Below are 21,398 nucleotides of genomic sequence, written 5' to 3'. Positions count from 1 at the left end.
GGAGAAAGAGAATCCAACAAGAAACAAAAAAGCCCCAGACCCAGAGTTACCACTGGACCAAAAGGTGCATGGATAACGTGTGAAGGACACATGAAGAGTGGGTGCAGAGATTGTGAGGGTTTAAAAGGCCAAACCTCTTTTGTCTCAGGGTCCCTCCTCTTGAGAGACACCCAGTCCAGATTCTTCGCCGTATCTTTCATTTTTTTGTTAATCTTTTAAAGTGCAGATGTCTGAGACTATGCTACAGGAAATCTAGGGCCAAGAACGTTTCTCTAACAAAAGAACACCTATACAGGAAAGGTTCCAGAATTTACCATGGGTGGGATTACACATGCACGTATTATGGAGTATGGTGAGAATTCACTGGCTTCTGCTGGCAGCATTGAGTGGCTCAGCTCGCCCCAAGCTGGCGCATCACACATTGAGTCTTCCCCTGTCATCTGAAACAACCCAGAGGGCCTCCGTGAAAAATAACTTTGAATCATAGAGTCGTTCTGGTTGGAAAAGACCTTTAAGAACATGGAGTCCAACTGCCAACCTCACGCTGCCGAGTCCATCTCTAACCCATGTCCATAAGAACCTCATTTCTGTGTCTTTTAAACCCCTCCAGGGATGGTGACTCCACCACTGTCCTGTTCCAATGCCCGACAGCCCTTTCCAGGAAGAAACTCATCCTAATATCCAATCTAAATCTCCCCTAGTGCAACTTGAGGCTATTTCCTCTTGTTCTATCACTTGTTATTAATACTTGGGAGCAGGGCCCAAGCCCCCCTGGCTCCAAGCTCCTTTCAGGCAGTTTAGAGATCAGAAGGTCTCCCCTCAGCTCCTGTTCTCCACGCTGAACCCCCCCAGTCCCTCAGCTGCTCCCAGCACACTTGCTGCCATAGAAGGTGGCTCATAACTTGCCATTATAGAACAAAAACAAGTCTGATGATGCAGCCTTCAAGTCAGTCAGTTAATAAAGAAAATAAAAGCAGCCCTGTGCGTGGTGTTTACCCTGAGTGCGTTGCACCAGCTGTACTCTGACACGCAGATAAGGGAGATAACACCTCATAACACCTGGTGACACAACACCTCGTGACTTAACACCTCTACCGTGGAGTAGGTAGAACTATGACCGTGACACAAGTCTGAGCTGTTGCTATTGCCACACGTAATCTCAGTCCCACGTACCGCAGCACACAGCATCTCCATTGGGAGACAATGGCCCTTTTGCCCCCCCGTGAATCCACACGTACCCTCCTTCTCTGCTATATCATCTGTTGATCCCATTTCCAGGTTGCAAGGGGTCTCAAAGAACACGGGAAGGAGAGATGCACTGCAGCTCCCCGCTTCTGAGCTGAGTCCCCATGAGCTTCAAGAACAGGTTTTGAGCCACATGCACTATTGCACTGGGCTGCCTGGCTCAGATATGGCCTTGGGGACACCAGGAGACGAGTGTACATGCTAGTGCTGGGTGGACAGTATGTCTGGAGCTTTCTGAACGCTTTGGCTACTCCAAGCATCCCTCAGCTGCGAAGGACTCCAGATGAACCCTGTTACTCACTGGACAAGAATTGCTTTTTTAAAATTGTTTTTTTAATTAGGGAAACAATGACTGTTATTTCCAAACTCCACATCTTTGCAAAGTGGACCGCTGAGAAAAATAGTTGTCCAGCACTGTTTTCATGTGTGACACAAATAGTTCAAGGGAACAAGTTGTAGTTAAGGGATATAGCATCAAAGAGGCACATTTGGCTCTGGAGGATTTAACAGTTTGAGGAATTGTATCACAGGACTAAACTCTTCACTCAGATCCAGCCCATCTCAATAGCAGCTGTGTTCAAGTTCTAGTACAAGCTGTCAGTTCAAAATACATCAATATTCTGAGAATCTGACGCAAAATTTTGATTTTTGACTTAACTCATATTTCACAGAACAAGTTAATTTCCAAGTAAAAAAAAAATTGGTAATACCCATCCACACAACTGGTTCTTCAAATTAGGCTCTTCCTAAGGGCCACAGTTATGAGTTCCTCTGGCCCTGTTTCCATGTGGTTTTTCATTTTCACTGTTCCCTGTGAGTGATACCAAATTCCTCTAATGTCTGTTCTCTGCAAGCCGGGGACAGATGTCTGAGGGAAACATATGTTGCCTACACTACGATTTCCAGGAACAGACAAAGAACTTCAGCATCCAATAACTGTTTTGAGTATTTCATTTTAGTTTATACAGATAGATCTTGCACTTCATCCTTTGACTATAAATTAAGTATGGGATAAATAGAAAAAAATATAATGTCTTCACTGAGTAATCTCCCCTTCTCGTAGTCACCCAGAAATAAGCTTTAGGAACTCATTTTGCTTTGTGGGCTGCAGAACCATCTTGTCTTGCATTTTTTGACAAGAGAAAAAGATCTCAAACAACATGTCCTGCATCTGCTAAAGCGTTTGTAAGACCTCAGGTACCTGTATTGGCTGACCCTCAGCCTACTCCTGCATATCCACCAATTTCAGTCAAAGACAAAATTTTCAAGTTAGTTACACAATTCTTTCCTCAAAGCCCAACCAACTAACTTTATATATGAAGGACAGACAGTTGTATTCTGCTTTACTGATGTCACTACCATCCTGGTCCTTATTAGACTGTATTCATACTGCAATAATCCTAGAAACTCTACTTCTTAATGAAGCTTCATTTTGACTTCCAAGATAAACCTCCAACATGAACTTTCGCCTATGGCCAAGGAATCTGCTCCTTGACACCACAAAACCCCTTTCCTTTAACCCAGAAATACCAGCCCAGAATAATAACATTAAACAGAACCTCACCCAGAAAACCAACATGAGAAATGAACCAGAAGACATGAGATGAAAATACAATACTATGAATACAGAAGAACCAGGAATAATTCTTAGGCATACACCTGACAATAGTAGTGTTTTGGACTTCCTTTTTGCTTCAGAGAACGATCAATTGTTTTTTATATATCTTATTCCATGTTCCGGGAAATCGAGAGAGTGATAATAAGGTCCATGGATCTATCCCAAGTCTCAGCATTAACAGTTACAGTTTCATTATATTATTGGTCTTGTGTGTTTTGCCACTGGTTTTGGTTTCCAAATCTCACTTCTCTACAAAACCTTCACTTTCATGTTTGCAAGGGACTTCCCTGCTCATCTGGTACATTAAGAAAATAGCACACAAAGCTGTTTATAATTATGACAATCAATGTCGCATCATCCGAACACAAGGTCTTCTGATGCCAGCGCCACCACCCCGGGGATGCAGCCAGGGTCCCTTGGCACCCAGGCCAGCACCTCAGGGTTGGAGCCAGGATCAGCTGGGACCCACACGACCACCCCAAGGGTGCAGCCTGGGTCCCTGGGCTCCCAAGCCCATCCAGACCCCCCTGCAATTAATCAACACCCTGAGAGCCGGGCAGGACGGCGGTCCCACCGCCCTGGGCACTGTGCAGGCAGCAGCTGCAATGAATGGTGATGGGCAACCAAGCCCTGGTGTGATCTGAGTGGGGGGGCCCTGGGGCAGGATGGCAGAAAGCCCCCCTGTGTTTGCTGTTTCAGGAGGAAAAATTAGTGCTAAAAAGTCGCTTTGGGGTGCCCAGGTGGATCCAGTGGTATCCAGGATCCCCCCAGAGGGAACACTGGGAGCAAACCAGTGGGCACCAGGGCAGAGCCAGCAAAGGCCCATCCTGCATCACGGGGGGGTGAGGTGTCGATGGGCTTAAAAAACACCCCCAGGGACTAACTGGGGGGACGGGGTGAGGGGGCAACCAGGGGGCTGTGCAAGAAGCCGGGCTGACTGTCAGCAGCCCGAGGAGGGGAGCGCTTTGCTCTGGGCAATGCAACGAGCGTCGGGGGAACCCAGAACTGGGGGGACACAGCAGCTTCGTGCCTGAACCTGGGGTACCCACATCCACCATGTTGCAGCACTTCACAGTTAGGAGAAAGCACCAGAAAGTTCTGCCTGATGGACCCTCTGGTCACATCCACACCCCTCGGCTGACAGACAGGACCCTCATTTAATGAAACACCTCGGTCCAGAGAAGCTTCTAGACCACTGACCATATATGGGCCCAACTCGGATTCCATTGGGCTTTAAAAGGAGCCTGTGGGACCTTCTCACACTGTGTGTTTTGGGCAGCGGGGGTGGAGTGTTGTCCTCAGACTGCAGGCCCTGGAGGAGTTCCCTGGACAGAGAGCCCCCCCCCCCCCCCCCCCAGGTGAGCGGTTGTGTCGTCTGGGTACCCTGCAGAGCCCACAGCTTTCGTGAGTGGGTAATGTGCCTTTGGAATTGTCATTTAAGGGATGGAGGAGCACAGCTCGGATTCAGCTAGGATAGCTTTGTGCCTTTATTTTTTGTTACTTCCCCACCTTCCTTTTCCTGCTGAGTGTACAGAGGGGTGTGGGTGTGTGTGCTTAGGGAACACCTCCTATTCATCAGCCGCCTCCATGCTGCTGCTCCTTCTCTCTGTATTTATATACGTTAGATATACAACTTTTTAAAAAGGGGGAGGTCGGGGAGGAGAGCGGCTGGAGGCTCCCGGGCCGCGCCTGCCGGCTCCAGCCCGCACACCTTCGCGCGAGGCTCTCGCACCGCCCCAGCGGCCGCCATGTTGGACGCGGGCGGTGAAGCCGCCACAGTGAGGTCGTGCGTCGTACCGCCGGGGAGAAGGGCGAGCTGGTCGCACTGTGAGCCGCCCTCGGGGTGCGGGTGGTGCACCTCTTAAGGAAGGCGAGTTTACGCACTTTTGAGGCTTCCTCTCCGGGTACTGGCACTGGTCGGCACAGTTCGGGCTGATAACGTGTCTGCCGCTGTGCGGGGACAGCGTGGCTGCTGTGCCCTCACCTAAGATGGCGGCGGGGGCGGTCTCTCCCCGCGGACAAGATGGCGGCCGCGAGCAGCCCCACTCCGGCGAGGTGGCGGAGCTCGCTTGGTTGGGTGAGGGGAGAGGACTTACCCTCTTGACTCGCTGCCTCACAGGAAGCCCTCTCCCCCTTTCCCAAACTTTCCGTCCCCTCTCAGCACCCCCCCCCCCCCCCCCCCCTTCCCCAGCGAGAGGCAACCCTTTCTGCCCGCTTATCCCCCCATCTTAGGGTCACTTGTCCCCTGGTGCCTGAGGTGCCTCTGGGTGAGCGTGGGGTGGGTTTGGGTCGGGCTGAGCCGAGGCCTGGATTCCGGGGGGTTGCTCTACAGGAACACTCCCCGCATCAGGAGCGCTGCTGCTCCGGTTTATTTTCATATTTCCCGCCCCTTAACACTGTGCCAGAGCAGTGGAGCAGCAGACTGCAGGTACCGATGGGTTCCCCTCCTCCGACCCACCCCTTAAGGGGCGGTAATCATAGTAGGGAGTAAGAAAAGGATGCTACAGAAGCTGCCGTTGCCTTACAAATCTCTTTTTTCTCACTTCAGAGCTCCGCCGGGGCTGCACGACTCTCTGGCGATGAACGCAGCCAGAAGTGGCTACCGGGTCTTCTCGGCCAACTCACGGCAGCCTGCACCGAGCTGGCCAAGAGGATCACGGAGTAAGTTCCTTCTCTTCCAAGTTTCTTTTCCCCTCCCCGAGCAGCAGGATCTGTGCAGGGCGGCTGCAGAGGCTCCTGGTGTCCCCCCACCTTCCCAAGCCAAAGGCGTCTGCTGCAAACACCTTTGCTGGGGAGGTTCTGCACTGGGAGTGTGGAGCAGCTCTGCCTTTCTCTTCCACAGTGCTGGTGATCCCTCCTGATAAAACAGTTGGAGCCAGCGATGAAAACTGACTGCTTTCTGCCTTTTGAGTCTCAGACGCCCATTTTGATGCTGGAAAGGCCGGATTGCACTAAAGGCTGTAAGTTTAGGGGAGGTGCAGGCAGCAGCACAGGCAGCGAGCCCTGTGTGCGCCTTAGGCTGGAGACCACTAAGGGTTTGTCCTCTGCAAATGTCTTCACAGCCCTGCAGAGGTTCCAAATGCCTTCCCTGGAGGCTTTTGAAGGGGGTGAGGAGGTGAGGGGTGCTTAGCTGGCTGGGAGGCAGTTTTACCCCACCATGGCATCGTTTGTGTTGGAAGGCTTTGTGTGGAAGGGACCCCCCCCCACTTCTGGCTGTCTACACCTGGGGACTGTGATGTCCCATCCTGTGGTAGATGGCTGAGGGTGTCACCACCTGGAGGAGCGGTGGAAGAGCCTCAGGGGGCAGGTCCAGGAGAAGGCACTGCCACCAGAGGGTGACGATGGTGCTGGGATTAGGAAGTGAGTGCGATGAAGACAGTGGTGGCTTTGGCGGAGCACTGGCCCTGTTCTGCTGGTTGTCCCAGCTCGTGCTACTGTGGTACCCTGGTGCGGGAGCGATGTAGGCAACTTAAAGCTGCAAAAGCAGAATGTACTGAGTTTGAGAACCTGCGTTGATGCTTCCCAGTAAGAAGTGAGAGCACGGGGGAAGCTGGCGGGGGTTGTTCGGTGTGGGGACACCCTGGCTCAGAGGCTCGTCATGCTCGGAGCCTGGCACCGAGGGTGAGACACCCTCACTGACAGCACGTTCGTGTGGACCATGTCTGTCTTGGCCAGGAGGGCATCGCCAGGATCCTGGCCAACCTGTGGGGCCAGGTGTCCTCCATGCAGGACCCGGCCAGGGAGCTCCAGAGAGAGGAGGAGAAGTTTAGCTGGCAGCAGTCCCCGAGAGGGCTGTGGGGATGCCAGGTGCAGTTTGGGCAGGGAGGGGGCAGCCAAAGGGCTGCTGTGCCAGAACGACACAGGGGGCTGTGCCCTCACTCGCTTCAGCGCTGTTCCCAGATCAGGAAGGTGGAGGATGCTCTTAAAAAGCTGAGGGTGGCTGGGGCTGGCAGAAAAGCAAAGTGCAGCTGCCAGATGAGCCAACAGCCGGGGTAAAAGAATGGGAGAGGGTTTCCTACCCCACAGGGCTGCGAGGGACCCTGGGAGCCTGGGACCATCCCAGTTTGGTGGTGAGGTACATCCCCACGAAGGCTAAGCCTGCCCCTGTGTCACTGGCCAGGCCCAAGTGGCAGAAGGTAAAGGCAGAGTGAAGGAGTTGGGGGAGCAGCAGGAGCTGACCCAGGCTGAGCTGGAGCAGTTTGTGGCCCGAGTAGGTGCATAAGTTGGTGACAGAGGCAGCCAAGCAGCTGCAGGTAGAGGTGAGGTGTGGAGTCAGTGCTCCCAGCCCCCGCTGGCTCGAGAGGAGGCCTTGGGCTTGTGGACGGGATCCGGCCCAGGGTCACCCACCATGTCCCCCCGCCTCCCTCCAGCTCCACCACAGGGACCAGTTGCCCCAGTGCAACCGTGACCCAACAGCGGCATCGCTTTGCTCTTGGGGACCAGGCTGTTTGGTGCTGCTGGTGGTTTGGGAGAGTTTGCACTGATAACTTCTATGTTGTTATTGTAGTAGTGTATTACTACTATTTTGTTGGCTTATTAAGCTGTCTTTATTTCAACCCGTGAGTTTATCCCTTTCAATTCCCTACCCTACTCAGGGAGTGGGTGGGTGAGTGAGCAGCTCTTGGGGGTTTGATTGCTGCTTGCGTTTAAACCTCAACAGTCTCTTCGTGATGCAGCGTGGGCCCAGACGGGATGAGATTTGGCCTTTGCACTGCTGCTGTTCCAGGCAGGCTGTCAGCTCGAAAGGGTTGAGATAATGACAGATTTCTGTGCTTCGGGGGCCATCTAGCAGTGTGAAAGCAAATTGCATTTGTTACATTGGCTTGAAAGACGCTGGTGCAAAACTTGTGTTTTCTCTGGGAATTGTACCCTGTGATGCCTTTTTTGGGATGGATGCTTTTGTTACTGTTGATGTGCAGTTCATAACCTCTGCAGGTTGGTCTAAAGTCATGGCTTTGTTGGGTTGCATAGCATTGGCCTACACAGTCAGGCTTGAGCTGATGGTGTATTTAGAGGGTGTTTCAAAAAGATGGACCCAGTTTCAAAGAACTGTGTTTCACAATGGCAACACTCTACAGTTAAACAGAAGTTGGCAAATGGCTTGAGTTAGCAAGTTTTAGTAACGCCTCCATAAATGCTCCATGTTCCCTTTACCTACCTTGCGGACAACATAGAGGTGATCATTGAATCCCAAATCCCTCTCAAAGTGTCGTCTTCTCCTGAGGTCCCTGCTGCTGTGGTTCTGTCTTGAGGTCATCTGATGGTGGCACAGAAAGACTGTCTTTGACGTACTCCTACAAGAAGTCACAGGTGTGATGTTGGGAGATCTTAGGGGCCAGGACTGTAGTGCCAAGTCTTGGAGTCCCGTGTGACCCATTTAGAAAACGTCAGACCTGCAGGCGCCAATGTGGCAGTGTTCCCTGTTGGCAAGAAAGGACTTAACCAGGATCTTGTTTAAGTTGTGGAAAAAGCCAGTTCTGCAGCATTTCCAGATACCTTTGCCCCATAAGTGTGTTTTCATGAAAAAAGGCTGTAGACCTTTCTTTGGGAAGCAGCACAAGATGTTCACTTCTGGAGAACTGTGCTCGTGCTCTACAGTTTTGTGTGGATCATCTGATCATTATATGTGCACATTGTGACGGGTACCTTGTCCACGTAGATGAAATGCCGCTTCACCGCTAAAAATCAAGCATGGCAGAAGCTGTTGTCCTCCGCATTCTGAAACATGGCATCACTAATTCCTGCACATTTTATCACCTGCACAAAGGGCCTGTCCAAGTTCAACCCATGTGGCCTGAAGATGAAACATAGCCTTAACACGCACTGGACAGTGGAATAAGGGATCACAAGTTCTCGGCTGGCAGGACAAGGGGACTGGTGCATGTTATGCAGGAAACTCTTGAACTCCTGTTATGTTTTCTTCTCAAGTGTGTGGTCGCAGTATGCTCTTCCCATTTCCTCAGATTGTCAGTACCAACGATGACTGCTCTTCGGCATTGGCAGATCAACGCTAAAACGCCCTTGAAGGGTGCGCTGCACCGCAGTTACGGATTCGGTCTTGCTGAATTGCAGACTTCAAAACGCCTTGTGTTGCAGGGTCGCTGTCTTGAGAATGACCCAGGCCGTTGACTGCTTGTGCGCTGGGAGAGGTGTCTAACCATAACTTCGAATTATGTCATGCCCTTTCAAAGTGATAAGAGGTTCATTAATGGGCAGGTTTTGGTTGCAGAGATACAGTGATTCCAAATTGGGTCCATCTTTTTGCAACAGCCGCTCTTGCTGCTGGGCTAGAGAGCCTGCTTGGAAAAGAACATCATGTAGATGCTCATGTGCCAAAACATGGAGCCACTGAGGAACATGAAAACAACCAGCAGGGGGTTGTGGCTGCTAAAATGAAAGTGGCTGAGGTGGATGCGAAGTGGTAACTATTTGTAGCTCGGTGAACCCTCATGGCTCGGTTCACCAGAGATGGAACATGTGCACAGGCTTGTGATCGAGGGGTGGGCTTAACTATGAGCACTGTTGTGCTGCAGTTAAACAAGCCAAATGGTTAAAGCATCTGTGAGATGGAGTGTGATGGTTGAGATACAAATCTGGGCAGGCCTGGCAGATCGATTGGATCACGCTCCCACAAAACCCGCCAAATGTCTTCACAGCCCTGCAGAGGTTCCAAATGCCTTTCCTGGAGGCTTTTGAAGGGGGTGAGGAGGTGAGGGGTGCTTAGCTGGCGGGGAGGCAGTTTTACCCCACCATGGCATCTTTTATGTTGGAAGGCTTTGTGTGGAAGGGACCCCCCTGCTTCTGGCTTTCTACACCTGGGGACTGTGATGTCCCATCCTGTGGTAGATGGCTGAGGGTGTCACCACCTGGAGGAGTGGTGGAAGAGCCTCAGGGGGCAGGTCCAGGAGAAGGCACTGCCACCAGAGGGTGACGATGGTGCTGGGATTAGGAAGTGAGTGCGATGAAGACAGTGGTGGCTTTGGCGGAGCACTGGCCCTGTTCTGCTGGTTGTCCCAGCTCGTGCTACTGTGGTACCCTGGTGCGGGAGCGATGTGGGCAACTTAAAGCTGCAAAAGCAGAATGTACTGAGTTTGAGAACCTGCGTTGATGCTTCCCAGTAAGAAGTGAGAGCACGGGGGAAGCTGGCGGGGGTTGTTCGGTGTGGGGACACCCTGGCTCAGAGGCTCGTCATGCTCGGAGCCTGGCACCGAGGGTGAGACACCCTCACTGACAGCACGTTCGTGTGGACCATGTCTGTCTTGGCCAGGAGGGCATCGCCAGGATCCCGGCCAACCTGTGGGGCCAGGTGTCCTCCATGCAGGACCCGGCCAGGGAGCTCCAGAGAGAGGAGGAGAAGTTTAGCTGGCAGCAGTCCCCGAGAGGGCTGTGGGGATGCCAGGTGCAGTTTGGGCAGGGAGGGGGCAGCCAAAGGGCTGCTGTGCCAGAACGACACAGGGGGCTGTGCCCTCACTCGCTTCACCGCTGTTCCCAGATCAGGAAGGTGGAGGATGCTCTTAAAAAGCTGAGGGTGACTGGAGCTGGCAGAAGAGCAGAGTGCAGCTGCGAGATGAGCCAACAGCGGGGGTAAAAGAATGGGAGAGGGTTTCCTACCCCACAGGGCTGCGAGGGACCCTGGGGGCCTGGGACCATCCCAGTTTGGTGGTGAGGTACATCCCCACGAAGGCTAAGCCTGCCCCTGTGTCACTGGCCAGGCCCAAGTGGCAGAAGGTAAAGGCAGAGTGAAGGAGTTGGGGGAGCAGCAGGAGCTGACCCAGGCTGAGCTGGAGCAGTTTGTGGCCCGAGTAGGTGCATAAGTTGGTGACAGAGGCAGCCAAGCAGCTGCAGGTAGAGGTGAGGTGTGGAGTCAGTGCTCCCAGCCCCCGCTGTCTCGAGGGGAGCCCTTGGGCTTGTGGACGGGATCCAGCCCAGGGTCACCCACCATGTTCCCCCTCCTCTCTCCAGCTCCACCACAGGGACCAGTTGCCCCAGTGCAACCGTGACCCAACAGCGGCATCGCTTTGCTCTTGGGGACCAGGCTGTTAGGTGCTACTGGTGGTTTGGTTCCCACAAACCCGCCAAGGTAAGCACCATGTGCTGACAATGGTGGAAGCAACCACTGGGTGGCCAGAAAGATGCCCTGTGCCCAATGCCACTGCCCAGAACACTGTTCTGGGCCATGGACAGCAAGGGCTGTGGTGACACAGCACCCCAGAAAGAACTGAGTCTCAAAATGGGGCTCATGTCTGAAACAAGCTCAGAGACGGCCAGAGTGTGGCACTGTGTGGGTGTATCACACCCTCTGCCATGCACCAGCCTCTGGGTGATGGGGCAGTAAAATGGGCTGCTAAAAACTCCATTAAGGGCAGTGGGCGGTGGAACCCTGAAAAATGGGGTTTCCATTGCGCAGTTGTACGTGTTTGGTCAGCACTAGAGGGAAGAGGGATATGGGAGAGAGGGAAAAAGCGAAGGGAGCAGACAAAGGGAGGGAAGAGGAAAAACTGGTGCGGCGATGCAGGACTGAAATGGAGGAATTGAAAGAAAAGAGCCAGGAAGCAGGAGAGTGAAAGAGGAGACATCCAGCCAGACGAGGGGTTACTGAGAACAGGATGAGAAGGAGATATGGCAAGGCAAGGCTAGGCTGCAGGACTTCTTTTGCTTTGTATTTTCTACCACATTCGTCTTCAGACGAGGAGGAAAGCCATCAGACCTTTGAGATTAGGCCCAAACGAAAACCCCAGCTACTTGACACACTTACACTAAGCCTAAAATGCAAAGATCTCTCCGTAAGGATGGTTTTTATACTGTACTTTCACAATCTGCTGGCAGTACAAAAAAGCTGCAGATCTAGTTAGGCTCTGTCATGGTGGTTTGGTGCAGGGATCATGCATATCATGGGAATATTTCACCATTTCAATGGAGCCTGGCCTGCCCAGTTAGAACTGCACGAGGTGTGGGAGGGGATTGGGTCCCCATGCATTGTATGGAGTGTGGGGCAGGGAAGGCAGCTGGGGTGCTCCTGCCTTGGCAAAGGCAAACCCACCCGTGGGATTGCTGCTGCTCAGGGACCTGGGGACGTTTGGCGGGTGTTGACAAAGGATGGAGAAGTCCAGTGTGTACCTCAGGGATTGGTTCTGGGAGAGAATACTTAATGTTGAACTGTACCCTGTTCATTGCTCCATAATGCTGCACACCATACCGAGAATATTATGTAAGGATTTTTTAGATGAGCGCAGTGGTGATGGAACCAGAGCTGACTTGAACGAGCAGCACCTAGAAACTTCTTTGGGGTTGGCATCTTGAACCCACAGACCACAGGCACAAGCCCCACCAGATCCACTCTCTGTCCTGCCTTGGGAGACTGTTGCGATGGATGAAGCCTGAAGTCGTGAACTCAGTGTTTTGAAGGGATGGCCATGGACTAAGGGAATGGTATCTGTATGTGTATGTATACATTTATATAAAAGTAGTAATTAGAGTAAAACTTCAGCATGATGTAAATGATACATAATAAAGGGTGGACTGTGTTGGATTAACTGAAATAGTTTATTTTCTTCATGCAGTTAGAGACTTAGGACAGCTAGCAGGCTGCTTTTAGATTGACTGCAATAACATTATTTGTGTCCAGTGTTTGGCCTGAGAAGAGCTAAATGATCTCCTGTGTATGTTCCCAGTTGCAGCCCTGAGCCAAGGCCGGGGGCAGGAGCTGCGGGGGCTCTGGAGCACAGGACGTGCCACCAGCAGCTCTGGGACCTGCTCCTGGAGGGTGTCAGGGACACTTGGGTGTGCTGCATGTTGCACAGAGCCAGAAGGTCTCAGCTGCTCAGGTTGGGTCATGCAGATGGTGTCAAAACCCCCCCACCCAACAGCATTTCTCAGAACACCCACCCCCCTGCAAATCAAATGGCTTTTGAGAACGGTGGCACAGCCATCCCTCCCAGCTGAGCCCTGTCCCCTGGCATGGCACTGCCCGGCTGGGGACACCCCATAGTTGGGGACATCCTGTAGGGCACCAAACTTGCGGCATCTGCAGCTGCTGTGGTCCTGTTTTGTGTTTTTTTATACCCCAGTTAATTATGTTCACAGTAGGAGCTGAGTATCTACTGAATTTTAATTTAGTTCTGAGACTAAACAACTAAACTAGAAGTGGCTGTGGGGAGTCAGGGTCCCGCCACGCTCTGGGGCTGGTGGCTCATCAGCGGCAGGGGACACTTGGGTGGCATTTGGTGAGGGTGTGGGGATGGGGCTTTGGCTGCACCCTGGCACATGGGGGTCTTTGCTGTGCTGGCACAGCCCCCCCCTGCTTCCCACGGCTCTGAGGTGTCCCCTCTGTCCCATAGTGGGGACGGCAGCGGTGGCTGCTGCAGGTAGCGGGGGGGACTTGGGCCCCATCCCCACTGGTGATGCTGTGACATGGGGGGGCTCACCCCTGTTACCAGGGCCCCCCTCCCTCCCCACCAGGAACATCCTCCCATCACAGAGAAAAGGCAGGGACAGCTGGGGTTAAAAAAGTGATTTTTTTTTTTTAATTATTTTTATTATTTTTAAATTAATAAAAAACCTTCAACCTATTTTTGTATTTTTTTCTTTTTTTTTTTTGTTTTCTTTTTTTAAGCAAGATTGATTTCAAAACTAAAAAACCCCCCTCAGCTCCCCCCTCCCCTGGGAAGGGCCATGAGTGGCAGTTGCAGTGATAGGGGGGACATCACCTTGTTCAGTCCCCTCGGGCTCTGGGGGTGTCAAGGGAGGATGGGGTGAGGGGTCCCGGGGGGGCTGTGCAAGAAGCTGGGCTGAATTTTGGGAGCCAGAGGAGGGGAGCGCTTTGGGGACTTCAACAAGGGTCTGGAAAATCCAGAGCCAGGGGGGCCCAGTGGCTCTGTGCCCCCAATCCAGGGTGCCCCCATAGCCATGATCTGGGGTGCTGACAGCTGCCTCCATTTATTTTTTTGTTATTTCTCCCCCTTCCCTCTCCTGCCCTGCTGCAGCGATGCAGGTGGGAGGGGGGGCCATAGGAAACCCCCCCACCCAGCACCCACCCCTATGCTGCTGCTCCTTCTCTCTGGATTTATATACATTAGATATATTTATATATTATAGTTATATATTTTAAAAAAAGGGGGGGAGAGAAAAGACCAGCTAGAGGGTCTCAAGGGCCAGTGCCCTCCCCAGCAGTGTGTGCCCCCCCCACCTTAAAAATAACAATAAAACCTAGAAAATTCTTCCAGTGCGTTTCTCAGGGGAGCCCCCGCTCCCAACGCCCTGGCCCGGGACCCCCCAGACCCCCCCACCTCCACCAACCCAGTCTTATCTCTGGCCGTCCATGGTGGCCATGGCTTTCTGTGGGGGGGCAGCGGGCGGGGGGGTGGGGGGCCAGGCGGGCTGCGGGTGGTGCAGGTGGTGGTGGAGGCCGTGGGCGGTGGGTGAGGAGGGGGGCAGCCACGCGGGCTGGTGGTTGGGGGGTGAGGAAGCCCAGAAAGGGCTGAAGCTCCCGGGGGGGGAACAGGCCATGGAGGTGATGGGGCTGTTGCTGCTCTGCAGGCTCTCGGAGGTTCGCAGCTTGGAGAACATGGCCAGAGCGTCCGGGAAGTTGGGCGGCGTGGCTGGCGTGTTGCTGGGGGTGCACATCTGTGGGGGAAAAGAGCACGGGGGTGTCAGATGGGTCATGGATGTTTTTGGAGTCCCAACCTGCCAACCTCCCCATCACTGGAGATCCTGGCTGCATCCCACACCAAGGGATGCTCAGAGCCCAGCTCTGGCAGATATTGGGGTACCCAGCGCTGCAGGGTCTGGGTGGCTCCCCACCAAGGCGTGGGGGCTGCCTGGGGAGGGTCTCCAGCCCAGGCAGGGCCAGTTCGGGCTGGAAAGGACAATTTGGATCATCAGGGTGCTCAAAGCACTGGGGTGCAGCGGGTTTAGGGAGGGGGACGCTGCTCTGATACCAGCTGCTCCAGCCCCAGCTGTTCCCCAGCATGCACAAACCCCCGAATCCCTCTTCCAGGTTCCTCTTCATCCCCATCCCAGCCATCCTTAGTGATGGTGCTGGCAGAGGATGGGGGAGCTCATGCACCCCAAAAATGCAACCATGGCCAGGCTGCCACCAAAACACCAAAGGGGTTCGTGGTGAGCTGGGGGTGTTCATCCCTCACCACACATGGAGTTTGGGAGAACCCATTTCAGAGCTCACCTCAAAGTGGTGGAAAGCCAGCTTTTTTCTTTAAATTTCTTTAAATAAAAGTTTGGCAGTATCTGAAAAGATACTTGTTGCAAAACAAAACCAAACCAAACAAACAAAAACCCCAAACAAACAAAACCCCTATAAACAAAACCAACCAAAAGTGAAAAACTCTGAGTGACTGTGTTTTGGAAAAAGCAAACACCACCACAGCCATACACACACACACCAGATATCGGCTGAGGTCAGACACCGTGCTGGAGGGGGACACGGCTCTGAGCTTCTGGGCTGGTGGTTGCAAAATTCATTCTTAAAATAATTTTTTTTAAAAAAAAAACTGTGTAATTATTGCCTTCCTCCTCCAACACACTTTTATTAAGGAGCTGGTTGGCCGTCAGAGGGTCTATCCCAGCACGAGCTGATGCTAAAACACACCAAACAGCTCCGGTGAGTCCCTTCCTGGACCTGGGGGGGTTCACCACGTGCAGGGACCCCCTTCTCCATGGGGGTGAAAGGATGTGCCACCCCACGCCCTGCTCGCAGCTTTGTTCTCTGCTGCTTGAAAAAGAAACAGAAACTGCAACCGGAAAGCTGCGTGGGGCATTTTAACCTGGACCAGTGTGCTTTGGGGGGTTATAGCACCAAAAAAATGCACGGTGGGAGTATTCGGTGAGCAAAGGTATTTTGTGACCACAGGTGTTAGAATACACCGCGGGGAGGGGGAGAGATGTGCAGCTCCGGACCCTCGGTGCTGTGCAGGGTGGGGGCGATGGGGTGGGAGGTTGGGTCCTGTTGGATGATGGGGAGCGGGCGGGTTCCGTGTCCTGCTTCCGGCAGGAATCGCCCCACCGGGCTTCTGGTGTGGAAACACGGCGGCGAGGCCTGGATCCGGCCGGCAGCTCCTCCCGGCCCATCTGCCACCGGGAAAGGGGGTTTCTGTGAGATGACCCTATGCTGGCCATCCCCGGGCGGCAAGAAAGTGCGCAAGGGGAGGAGGAATTAAAATAAAAGGGGTTTAAGCGCGAGCCAGCCAGCAAAATGAGTTTCTGTGAGAATGCATGATGAAAGGCTGGCTGGTGATTTTCTGATGGCAGGAGAAAAGGGAAAAAAACAAATATATATATATACACACACACATATATGTATACATAGGCTCAGCCCAGACGTGCTCCTTCCCCGTGCACAGCACCATTTAGTTCCCTCAACATGAAAAAAAAAAATTAAAAATGAAACAAAAAACACAACAAAACCATCCGGAGAGGAATAACTTCCTCCCCTCGGCCAAGGGGACGTGCCCTCGGCCAAGGTCAAGTGGTGTTTGGTGAAAGGGGGGGGGGTGTGAAAATGTTGTGTCCCCCCCCTGGGCTCGGGGAGCCCAACTTCCAGCGCGATGCTCGGGGAGCCAAACTATTTCCTGGCAGACATTTTAGCTCGTGTTTACATTCGCCGGCTGCGTGTTCCTCCGGGCGCGGAGCAATATGGCTGGCAGGGCAGCTGACAGCTCCGCGCCCGGCGGGGCTGCGGACCCCTCTGGGGGGACCCAGGGCAAAGTTGGGGGGTCCTGAGCTGGGTGGTGGTTGTAGGTGGGGGGGCTTGGGGGGTGGTTGGCAGCGGCTAGGGGGGTTTTAAAGGTGGTTTTGGGGATAATCGGGGGTTGGGGAGGGGGTGGCGGGGTCTGGGATGGAGTGGGGGGCCAAGAGGAAGCAGGTCCCACTTACCATCTGGGGGGGGTGGTGGCTGCTGGGAATGTTGGTCTCCTGGAAGAAGGCGCTCAGGGCCGTCTGTGGGGACAAGCCGTCAGCCCCAACCCACCCGAGACAAAGGGGGAAGGAAAACACGCCCCCCACCCAGCCCACCCGCAGCCCCTCTGCTCCCCTTACCCCTCCTGGGACCGCCCCGGGGGGACACCCACGGGTGCGCCCCCCACCGGACTTATGGCAGGGGGGGGCCTGGTGCTGCCCTTCACCCGACCCACTCGGGATCGTGTTCCCCCCTCGTTCAGGGGCTCCCCACGCGGAAGGGTGCAGCCCACCCCCTTGTTTACACGCCCCCCCCAGCGGGCCCCCCGCGGCCCCAGCTCGGCGGTGGGGGAGGAGGAACCCCCGGCGTCGGGCGCTGGGCCGCAGCTCGGGTGACGATATAAATAGACCGGGGGGAGCTCGGGGCCGGTTCCCCCCCCCCAGCGTGGGTACTGGGGGGGCCAGCGGCGCAGCCACGCGTGTCGGTGGGGCCGCGGCGAGGCCGACGATCCCGTCCGCCTTCCGCCCCGGGGCTCTGCGGGCAGGGGGGTGGCGGGGGGGGCGGGGGACGGGGGAGATGGCGGCTCCCGGTTTGCAGCGCGGGGGGGGCCGTGGCCCGTACCTCGAACTGCCAGTGGGCCGCCTGCAGCAGCTGCTTGGCCTGGTCGGCGGCGCAACCGGCCGCCAGCACGAACTGGTTGATCATCACCTGGTGCCGCAGCTCCTCCATGTTCACCGACATGACCGGGCCGGGGGGGGGAACCCCGCCGAGCGCTGCCCGGAGCGCGCCCGCCGCCCCGCGCCGCGCCGACACCGGGGGGCGGCGGAGGGACCCGGGGGGGCACGGAGCGGGGGGTACACGGAACCGCCCCGCCCCCGCGCCCTGATTGGCTGCCGCCGCGCCACCCGCCCCGACGGGTGTTCGGTTCGAATCTTCCAGCTGCCCCGGCGCCGCGCCCCGCCCTGCCGCCTTCCTATTGGTCGATGCTTGTGTTTTGGCTGCAGACCGCGCTGTTATTGGTCCGCGACCCTCGGGGAGGGCGGGGCGGCCAGCGGAAGGAGAGGCTCGAGCGCTGATTGGGCGCGTTGAGTTTTTTTCGGAAGGCGTTGGTGACGTCACGTTCATTGAGGAGGTTCATTGAGAGGCGCGGGGGGGAGCAGCCGCTTTGCGAGTGTCCCGGGGCTGGGGGCTGCTCCGGGCTGCTCCGGGGGAGGTGTCCTCCATTCACGCCGCCGTGGCTGCCCCCAGCAGGGCTCTCTCTGCTGTCCCACCCTTCCAGGGAACCCCGTTGTCCACCGCGCAGGACCCCCAGCCTGAGATTGGAGGGCAGGAGGGGCGACCTGACCTGAGTTCAGCCGTGTCTCCCCTCCCATAGCAAGGCCTTGCCGGGAGGGGCTCAGGCAGAGCCTCCGGGTTTGAGGGGTGGGTTGGTTTGTTTGTTTGTTTGGTAGGTAATATAATGTTTAAAATCCTCGTGACTCTCAGCCACAGCCTGCAGGGGCATGCAAGTCCCCTGCCCCATCTCCCCCTGTTGGGTTTGAGGACTGTGTGAGACCTGTGCACACCTGGAGTTGTTTAATTAAAAAGGGCAAAGCCACATTGAAAACCAAAACCAATTGGGGACATTGCAAATAGGCAGTGTGAAAGCAGACTGAGCTGAGAAAGAGCTCTCAGAGGTTTGGACATGATGGTGGTGACGAGTCAGCCGAGGGAGAGGGATGGAGACTTCAGAAGCAGCATCTGTGGCTGGTTGCCCCCATGGGAACCACCGTGCAAGGGATTTCACAAAGTCCTGATGGTCCCATGAAGGACAGCACATGGTGCTCCCCCAACCCACCCCTGAGGCAGGTGGATGTGTGAGAGGAGCAATTCCAGTAAAAGCTGGAACCCCAAGCCTGATTGCATCCTGTGTGCAGTTTACATGGAGCCCCAGAGAGCACTCAGGACCTCCTGCTTGACAGAAACACCCGCTTGTGAGCACAGCTCGGCTTCTAGCTGAGTTAGCAAAGCTGCGAGCAACCGGCCTTGGGTAGTGTCTGTCTGTAAAACCTGGGAAATGCTGCTTGTGGGCCCTCGCTCAGAAACCAGTGGGGCTTGCACAGGCAACAGGCGACTGAGACCATGATAAAACAGCATCGGTGACATTTGGAAGAGCAGGCAGGACATTCAGTCCTTCAAAATGAAGCTCGGTGCTTAGCCTGGCTGCTGCAAACACCTCACTGTTTCCTACCACACTTTTCCCAGCTGGTGGAAAAGCCTCTTTTTGGGACAGAATTTGCAGCAAGGGCAGGATTCATCATCACCCTTCCCTAGCTTGATCCTGCCTGAGATGTGTTTCAATCCTCCCTGGCAGACATGCTGCTCTGACACCCCGCGGGGGGTGAGGAGTCACCCCTCCTAACACCTCACTCCACCTTCCCAGCCAGGAGCCTCTCCGGGATCCAGTCGGGAGGGCTGATGATGTGGCAGCCCTATTTAGGGGCTCAGCACCTGCTAATGAAGGGCCCAGCCCTTGCACCCCCAAGGGCTGTGGCAGCCTCTCCGTGGGGCTGCACAGAACTGGGATCGGAGCAAGCCCAGCAGTGCGTTGTTGGGTCTGTGGTGGGTGCCAGTGACTGCTGGAGGAACTGGGATTGGACTGGGCATACTGGGTACATGGACAAACATTTGCTGCTGTGGGAGAACTACTCACTCTCCTGTTTAACCTTTGAGCAAACTGCTGCACCCTCTTGTGCCTCAGTTTCCCTCTCAGCAAAAGGCAGCAGAAGCAGGAACCCCTTTCCGTGCCAAACACATGCACCACGTCCCACAGCTGGGCAGCACGAGCGCTTCAGGCTTACATCTTGTCCAGCAGCAGGTGCATTTTGGGGGTAACCGTTGCTTTTTCTGTGTGCACTGGATTCCCTCTCACAACAGCCCCGCTGGGGTTTGTCCTGGCTTTTCCCGTGCCGGGGTCTGGCATGGTTGCAGCTGGGCAGGCTTGGGAGGGAACCTGCCCTTGAAGCCATATCGTCACCCAGCTCCTGCCTGTGCTCCACTGCGGCACTGTCCTACAAAATCCTCTGCTGCAGTAATACACTGCTGTAAAAAAAAACAACACACAAGCCGTGCATGCAGGCAGCAGCTCTGCGTGTAATGACTGCTGGGTTATGGATCTGCACGGGGATAACTTTGAATTATTATCTGCACTAAAACCCTGCAGTCTGTTGTGTGCCGGTAATGAAATGTGCTGGCTCCCTCTCCCAGGCTCGCGTTTCTCGCTGCTGTCGCTGGCTGGAGCGAGGCTGGGGAGCGGGGCCACACAGGTGGCTCAGCAATGCTGGGCTGGGCTCGGTTTTTGAATGATGCATCTGCAGAACAGGCTCCCCAAAATGTGTGTTGGGGTGAGCAGGGATCAGCCCCTGGGGTCTTAGGGCTCCCGCACCGAGAGCCAGAGCTCCCAGCGTGGATTTCACCCTCGGCTCCTCTTTGGCCAATGCTGGCACCCACTCGGGTGTGACATCCAGCGGTGTGGACACAGTGTCACAGCCAGGGCCACAGGTCCCAGTGTGATGACAACAGGCAGAAAAATGGGGTACAAAGCTGCCCCTGGGCTTGCCATAGCAGTGGCTGCTTGTTGGTTTGGGTTTCCTCAGCTGCCCTTGGGGCTGTGCGGGTAGGAAACAAACAGGGAGGGAGATGTGTGTGTCCCTCTGCAGGGAGGGTGAGCAGGGGGAGCCCCCAGGACAGCCTTTGCTTGTCACCGCTGAGTAGCCAAGGACATCAGGGTGGCTGATCCGCCTCTCTGCACATCTCCCGTGTGATATTTATAGCACTCATGTTATCAACTCAAATCAAAATCGTGTGGTGCTCCACTGGCTTTCACTGCAGGACTAATTAATCACCGGGGTTTTTAAGTGAGCAGTCAAAGAGTCCAGCTCTCACCTTCATCCCCAAGGGGAAAATGTGAAATGTGCCCGGTGCTTCCCAGTCCCTTAATGCTGGGGAATTGGGGGAGTTTGGGGCTGCGTTGGGGTGCAGCTCCCTGCCTCCAGAGACTGCACGGGGCAAATGCAGCTGCTCCTGGTGTGGAGCAGAGCTGGGGGGGCAGGGTGGAGTGGATGGAGGTGTGCACTGGGGGGGCTTTTACCTTGACCCCCCTGCAGCGCTGTGCAGCCCCAGGGTTGCTGCTGGAGGGGCTCAGCCCTTGTGCTGGTGGCTGTTCTCTTTCTGTCCCTCTGCACCAAGTGACCTCTTGGGAAAAGTGGGGGGGCTTGACCTTCTCGAAGGGGACACACCAGCTGTTGAGAGGCATGGGGACAAAGCAAGCCCTAGGCTGTCCTTGTCTCTGGGGGTCCCTGGGGTGGCGCTTGGGGGGTGAGGGTGGGAGGAAGGTGATAGTGGGGTGGGCAGGGGTCAGTGGGGTGTGTGACTGGGAGGGAGCAGATGAATGGTGTAGGGGGGCAAGTGATACAGGTGATGGCAAAGGCAACCAGTGAGCTGTAATGGAGGCAGCTGGGTGGCCTCGGGGGTGGCAGGTGGGTGGCACTGGGGACATGCGTGTGCCACTGAGGGGGCAGGTAAGTGGCACTACAAAGCGGCACCTGGGGGACACCGAGGCAGGGTGATCTGAGGACAGCGGCAGCG

The 21,398-nt window shown here is 55.1% G+C and overlaps 1 protein-coding gene and 1 long non-coding RNA gene across 2 annotated transcripts; one reads left to right on the top strand and one right to left on the bottom strand.

Moving 5' to 3' along the window:
* Positions 1-4,889: 4,889 nt before the first annotated feature.
* On the top strand, positions 4,890-12,402 carry LOC139829387 (uncharacterized). The gene is made up of 3 exons (XR_011741844.1): positions 4,890-5,291; positions 5,412-5,524; positions 5,706-12,402. It is a non-coding gene; the product is annotated as an uncharacterized lncRNA (long non-coding RNA).
* A 973-nt stretch (positions 12,403-13,375) lies between these two features.
* On the bottom strand, positions 13,376-17,619 carry UBALD2 (UBA like domain containing 2). Its single transcript, XM_065852274.2, has 3 exons — positions 17,394-17,619; positions 16,751-16,813; positions 13,376-14,485 (listed from the first exon to the last, which is right to left on the bottom strand). Exons 1-3 carry the CDS (start codon positions 17,511-17,513, stop codon positions 14,165-14,167), a joined length of 504 nt encoding a protein of 167 aa, XP_065708346.1. The 5' UTR covers positions 17,514-17,619; the 3' UTR covers positions 13,376-14,164.
* Between the last annotated feature and the right edge of the window lie 3,779 nt (positions 17,620-21,398).

The sequence above is a fragment of the Patagioenas fasciata genome, chromosome 18, assembly GCF_037038585.1.
Source record: "Patagioenas fasciata isolate bPatFas1 chromosome 18, bPatFas1.hap1, whole genome shotgun sequence".
In the NCBI taxonomy this organism is placed as follows: Eukaryota; Metazoa; Chordata; class Aves; order Columbiformes; family Columbidae; genus Patagioenas; species Patagioenas fasciata.
This window is presented reverse-complemented; position numbering and strand designations above follow the sequence as displayed.